We start from the raw sequence: 6,587 nt of genomic DNA, 5'->3' as shown, positions 1-6,587 counted from the left end.
ATGCATATGTAAATCAGTGTCATGAGCTCTTAAGGCTGGACATTTCTCGTTGTGTGCACAAGGGGTTGCTGTTACCACATATTACAAGCTTAAACGCTCTAAAGAAGTACAGTCAAGATTGTGCCATCCAGACTGTTGTGTCTGATGTGTGGAGAAGGCAGCAGAATTCACAAAGTACGAGAAACAAATACGAAATCAACACAACATAAAAGATTTCCATACATCCTGCTGCTTCAGCCTCATTTTTTCATCCTTTTCTCTGCAGTGTATTCACTCCCCACTTCATAAAACCCATTCATTTGAACACCTATAATCCCACTGGTGCCACCTCTCTAGCAGCATCTCCAGGCACCAGAAGGTGTTAGCTGTTTATCTCCATAAACTCCCCCTGCTGCCTCCGAGTGCGGATGGGTGCTGTGTGTCAGCATCACACTTATGCTGTTATCATAATTATCATTTCCACAAGGTGCAGAGATAACTACCATGGTTACCCAGAGCCCTGCATCGTCCTGTCATTTTTGAATGGATTGTATTAATGAATGGATTGTTTAATATCTTGAATGAGGAGATAATATTTTGGCTTCTCTTTCACAGTGTAGGCCTGCTGTTAAACTGTGTAGAACAGTATTTTCATTACACCTCAGGGCAGCACAGATTGTTCTTTTTTGCACTAAATCATCCCTTAATAATCTAACTGCAACAGTGTAAAAGCTGATACATTTGCCATCATATTTCATTTTTTCATTCAAATATTGAATGTATTTTGTTTTGAAATCAGAGGAACCTTGTGAAATAATACAAGAACCACAGAAAATAAAATGCAATGTTTGTTGGCAATTAATGAATTGCCGGGTTGTTACATAAAACATGTTTATTAGCTTATACTGCATATAGGTGTTTAAAACGCCTACGCCTCTGAGAAAGAAGAAAAGGACGGAGAGGGGGAGAGAGGACGCGACAGGAGAGACAGAGAAAGAAAAGACGAGAGAGAGAGAGAGAGAGAGAGAGAGAGAGAGAGAGAGAGAGAGAGAGAGACTGCATGGAGATGGGGATTGTGCATCAGTCTGTTGGCGCTCAAATGGGTTATTGCGCACACAGAAAGCTGAACTATCGCACCGACTCCAACTATGAAGTGTGAACGCGTCCTATTTCTGCGCGTCAGACAGATATGAGGGCTTTGGACCGCTGCGGAAACTTGCGTTTGTTTGATTTCTCCTTTAATTGAAGACATAAGTGATGCTCACTATGCGGATTGACTCTGGGGCTGTGTGAACTGCGATTTTCTCTTATGAGAGCAGTTTAATGCGCTCTTTATCCATTTATTTCAGAGGATTAGTCCTTCCATCTTTAACGATGGGTAAGTGATCATGTTCTTCACAATTTAGTGGCACAGTTTCTCTCCCTTGAGGCTCATTCTGGACAAATGAGTCTTTTTGATCAGTTTTATTCTAACTAGGTTGTTAAAACGAATTTAATTTCATATTCTAACATCTCAATAATAAGTACAGCTGCTCATAAGTATGAATGTAAGTGATATTGTCACTGTTCTCTGTCCAGATAATTGTGCATATCCGTGTTCAAAAGTGGTAAACGTCACACTCTTATCAATTCTTCATGAAGCAGCTCTGATGGCTCAGACAAATCTCCAGCTGTTCCTCACTATGGGATGCTATTTTTGAAGATTGAATCTCTCATTTGAACTTATGTAAATGTCTTTCAGCACATATTTCCTTAAATTAGTCATTTCTTTGATTGCTTCTGCCCCACTCTACCCCCAACAGGTTCTGTGATGTTGGACTGGAGGCTATCTTGTCTTCTTCTGCAGGCAGCTGTAATGCTGCTGCTCAGCAAGGGGGAGAGGATGTGCCCCGCGAGTTGTCGCTGTGAAGGAAAGATTGTTTATTGCGAGTCTGGCATCTTCCAAGACATCCCAGAAAACATCACCACAGGTTGCCAAGGTCTGTCTCTGCGTTATAATAACCTGCTGGTTCTGTTGCCGTACCAGTTTGCTCATCTCAACCAGCTCATCTGGCTTTACCTGGACCACAACTCCATCAACACTATAGATGCTTTGGCCTTTCATGGTGTGCGCAGACTCAAAGAACTGATTCTCAGTTCCAATAAAATAAATTATCTACAAAATAATACTTTCAGCGCCATACCTAACCTGCGAAATCTGGACTTATCTTACAATCAGCTGCAGTACTTGCAGCCAGGCCATTTCTATGGACTTCGTAAGCTACAGAATCTACACCTTCGATCTAATGGACTGAAGCAGATCTTCATCCGAACCTTTCTGGAATGCCGTAGCCTGGAGTTTTTAGACTTGGGTTACAATCGCTTGCGGAGCCTCACTCGTACAACATTCTTAGGGCTGTTTAAATTAAAAGAACTTCACTTGGAACACAATCAATTTTCCAGGATTAATTTCTTTATTTTCCCACGTCTTACCAACCTCCAGGCCCTTTATTTGCAGTGGAACCGCATACGATCCATTAATCAAGGTGTGCCTTGGACCTGGCAGAAACTGCAGAAATTGGACCTTTCAGGGAATGAAATCCAAATGTTGGATCCTGCTGTTTTTCAGTGTATGCCCAACTTGCAGATACTCAACCTTGAATCAAACAAGCTCAGCAGTGTGCCTGTGGAAGCTGTGGCAGCGTGGACTTCCGTAACCACCATCAGTCTGGCCGGTAATGCCTGGGACTGCAGCCCCAGCATCTGTCCACTAATGAGATGGCTTAAAACCATCAGAGACTCCAAAGACATTAGTATGATATGCAGCAGTCCTAAGAGTGTGCAGGGGGAGCGAGTCGTGGACGCAGTGAGGAACCACACGACATGTGTGGACATGTCAAAAGTGTTCTCAACCACAGCTCTAATTACACTGACTTCAGCCACAGTTGAGAACATTACAGCTGTCACCTCTGCCTCTGATGCTGCAGACTTGGCTTATCCCGAGACAACAGTGCTGATATTAACTCCTCCACCTGTCCATCATATTGGGGCAGACAAAAAGACAATAAAGGAGTCCACACCTATGAATACCATGTCACCTACCTCCCCTGAAGCCCCCACTTTCATCCCAGAGCTACAGTTTGAACATATGGCTTTCCATAAAATCATTGCAGGCAGCGTAGCCCTGTTTCTGTCAGTCTCATTGATTCTCCTGGTTATTTATGTTTCGTGGAGGCGCTACCCCAACACCATGAGGCAGCTGCAGCAGCACTCAGTCAACCATAAGCGCAGGAAAAAGTCCCGAAAGCAAGAGCAGGACCTAAACTCTCAGTTGCAGGAGTACTATCTGAGCTATCATTCGAACTCAGAGACCATGGACTCTTTGGTGAATGAGCCAAGGCCGTGCACGTGTACCATATCAGGATCAATAGAATGTGAAGTCTGAGTAGCAAGCCCACCTTAAGAGACTAAAAGTGCAATTGCTAAGCAGAGGTAAACGATCTTTCCATGAGATGAAATGGTTTCACCCCTAATATGAGATGATAGATTTCACAGCATTGAAGGAAGTACTGGGGGGCATAGTACATTATAATTATGTGCACAGAAAAGGAAGACTGGAACTGGGAGATATATTTGGAGCGAGCTAATTATCGCTCTGACTGACACAAGAACAGTGACAGGGTCATCCAGGTTAGCGTGAGTGATCTACTGAACCACTGGACCTCTGCAGTAGAACTCACCTCTGTAAAGAGAGTGACCTCATTCATAATAAGAAGTTATTGCCATAGACTCAAGAACCATCAAAAGCTACTTTATACTCACCAGTTTTGATTTATAGTGTAACTTGTAAAGCATTTGGGATGTGTGAGAGCATCTTTGAGTGTCCATGTGTGCTTCTGTCTAGAGTGTGTGTATGTGTGTGTGTCATGAGGTGGTGCTGATTATCTCCCGGTGGAAGAATTACAGTGCAGCACCTTATTAAAACTATTTGTCCAATTATGCTTTTTCGCATTTGGCATATGGGTGCAGTACTCAGAAGAAGTGCTGCTGCTGAAAAGAAACAATGGGGGAATAGTCATAAAGACAGCACCTGGTCCTGAGATATTTTGCATGAAATAACTGTCCTTACTTAAGATATACCATGTTATTAAACAATATTATTAGTTCTGTTTAATGATAAAGTAGCATTTTGATTAATTGTGATATCAACCCCAATATTTCCCACTCAAGAGTCTAATCTCAGGACTTATATTTTCAAGATGTACAAATCTGGTAACGATGTGTCAAACCTAATGGTGTTGATTTTCATAATGAATTTTGTATTGATTACTTTTATTCAGATTATGCATTGTTTGTGTAAAAACATAACAACATGAGTATTAGGCATTCTGTGTGATAATGACAATATGATTAAAAGAAATACTGATTACTGATGAAAATGTGGTGATCAGAATATCATTTAGTTTAGCATTTGATTAATTACACGGAAAGAATAAATTCTCGGCGCAAAATCCCTGCATTGTATTCCCGATGGTGAACATTTTATTGGATCTGCTGCAGAGAGAAGGCAGGCTGACATATTTCTCATCACGTGTCTTGTTTTCTCCCTCTTTTCTCCTATATCCTCTCTTGGCACTGTATTGACAATAGTATTTATTGTATCTGAGTTGCTCAGGATGGAGGCCCGTGTCAGCTCCTGAGACACAATCCAGTCATATTGTGTATGGCGTAAAAATGAGCTGTTTTATACTCTCTGTTCTGCTCGTAAACGGGTTTGGTTTTAATGGAAGTGGAGCCCAAGTAGGCAAAGCTATTCTTTGGAAAAGACATTCCAGTCCCTGAAAAAACACAGAATCTCTGCTTTATGTAACCATGTCAGTGCTTAATTTGGAAGTATTTCACTTCTGCTGTGAGAGAAAAGGGGGAGAATAAAGGCCGGCAACTGTGAGACTGTGGGTGTTACGGGTCAAGGCCGTTTATGCTGTTAGAAATACTTCACCCACCTTGGCCTGTCTTCTCCCTTTCCCCTCCATCCTTCTTGCCCTCCCTCGTTTTTTTTTCACTCGGCTTGCTCGCTGTGATGAGAGAAAATTAACCTGCGCCAGGGGACATATGTGCATGTTAAGCCAGGCAGGAGTCTTCAGAGCTTGAGCTCATATGCGAGAACTGTGTTTTTCTCCTCTGTGAGACTCATCTTGAAATAATCCAGTGCATACTAGAGTCTTGACCACATAATTACATCACAGCTAACTGTTGTTGTATCAGACTTGTTGTGAAGACAAAATGCTCTTGCATGCTTCTCCTTTTTATCTCTGCCAGCATGCACACACATCTCTTGTGTGAGGCATGCATAAAGATTCAGACTGGTCAAAGGTTGTTCAGATATGGATTTATGATCCCGTATAATTCACTGTCTAAACATGACTCAGGCTTTCTTTAGCCTCTGGGCAGGCATAGAGGCATGCTGCCAACAGAATTTATATCCATATATTTACTTCAAGCGCATGCATATATGATTAATTTTTTTCAAGCAGCCAATGAGCAACTTTGTGAGGCCATACAAAAAAATGTAACATGAATAGGACAAATGATTTGTTGCTCTAATTCTGGCAGATATTGTAATTAGTGTTTGATTTGTCATATTGTGACTGATGAAAAGCAACTCCCAGGGTTTTCAATTCTTTTGCTGTTTTGTTGCTAAGAAAAGACTGCTGATTAGAGAGCTGTGGTCTGCATCTTGCAGATCATTATGGAGGATATTTGTTTGGATGAAAAATGGTGGGAGTACGCACAGTATTGACGCGGCACAACAATGTAAAAACAACTACAGTCCACTGGCAGAAGGTGAAAACCTAGCCTATACACTCCAAGCCTCCTGAAATGAAAAATGTCTTTTTGAGTTAATAGAGGTACCGTATACAGTACTATAAGGTACTCCAAGCAGATAGGCCAGGCCAGAAACAGAATCACTAAAATCATGCCAGAAATCACCCAGAAATACAGCATATTTTTTGAGAGCTTCCTGTAAACACTCAGTCAGGGGTAACTCACTCAGTTCTCACTCAAAGGCGTGAAATCTTGATTTACATCTCTCATTGGGGTTCTTTTCTAAGGTAGAATGTAACTTTCGGTTTTTATTTACTTAAGGTTATACCAGTGACTTTAACAGTAAACACAATACACGGCAGAATGAATATCTTGGGCTTATTGTGCTTTGACTTTGATTCTCAAAACTACAAACATTTTTTTTCTTATTTGGTGGCCTAGATTGATCTATCTATCTATCTATCTATCTATCTATCTATCTATCTATCTATCTATCTATCTATCTATCTATCTATCTATCTATCTATCTATCTATCTATCTACACACACACACACACACACACACACACACATATATATATATATATATATATATATATATATATATTTAGTGCTCAAGCATATTTCATTATTCCATTCCCCATGGTCTTACTTACTAGCCTAGCCTACCATTCACTGGAAGGGGTTTCTTCAAGGATGATTGAGTCAGAGAAGTCTTAAATTGGACAAAATGAGCTCACTGGAATGGGAGACAGTCACTTTTTCTTTGTTTCTTTCTTTCTGTCTTTGACTTTCTTTTCCTT

At 41.0% G+C, this 6,587-nt stretch overlaps 1 protein-coding gene across 1 annotated transcript; it reads left to right on the top strand.

The window, feature by feature from the left end:
- The first annotated feature begins 1,055 nt into the window (after positions 1-1,055).
- lrrtm4l2 (leucine rich repeat transmembrane neuronal 4 like 2) lies at positions 1,056-5,257 on the top strand. The gene is made up of 2 exons (XM_030144582.1): positions 1,056-1,357; positions 1,782-5,257. Exons 1-2 carry the CDS (start codon positions 1,303-1,305, stop codon positions 3,401-3,403), a joined length of 1,677 nt encoding a protein of 558 aa, XP_030000442.1. The 5' UTR covers positions 1,056-1,302; the 3' UTR covers positions 3,404-5,257.
- The last annotated feature ends 1,330 nt before the right edge of the window (positions 5,258-6,587 follow it).

The sequence above is a fragment of the Sphaeramia orbicularis genome, chromosome 9, assembly GCF_902148855.1.
Source record: "Sphaeramia orbicularis chromosome 9, fSphaOr1.1, whole genome shotgun sequence".
NCBI lineage: Eukaryota > Metazoa > Chordata > Actinopteri > Kurtiformes > Apogonidae > Sphaeramia > Sphaeramia orbicularis.
The sequence above is the reverse complement of the archived record's forward strand: the minus strand, read 5'-3'. Positions and strand labels throughout refer to the sequence as shown.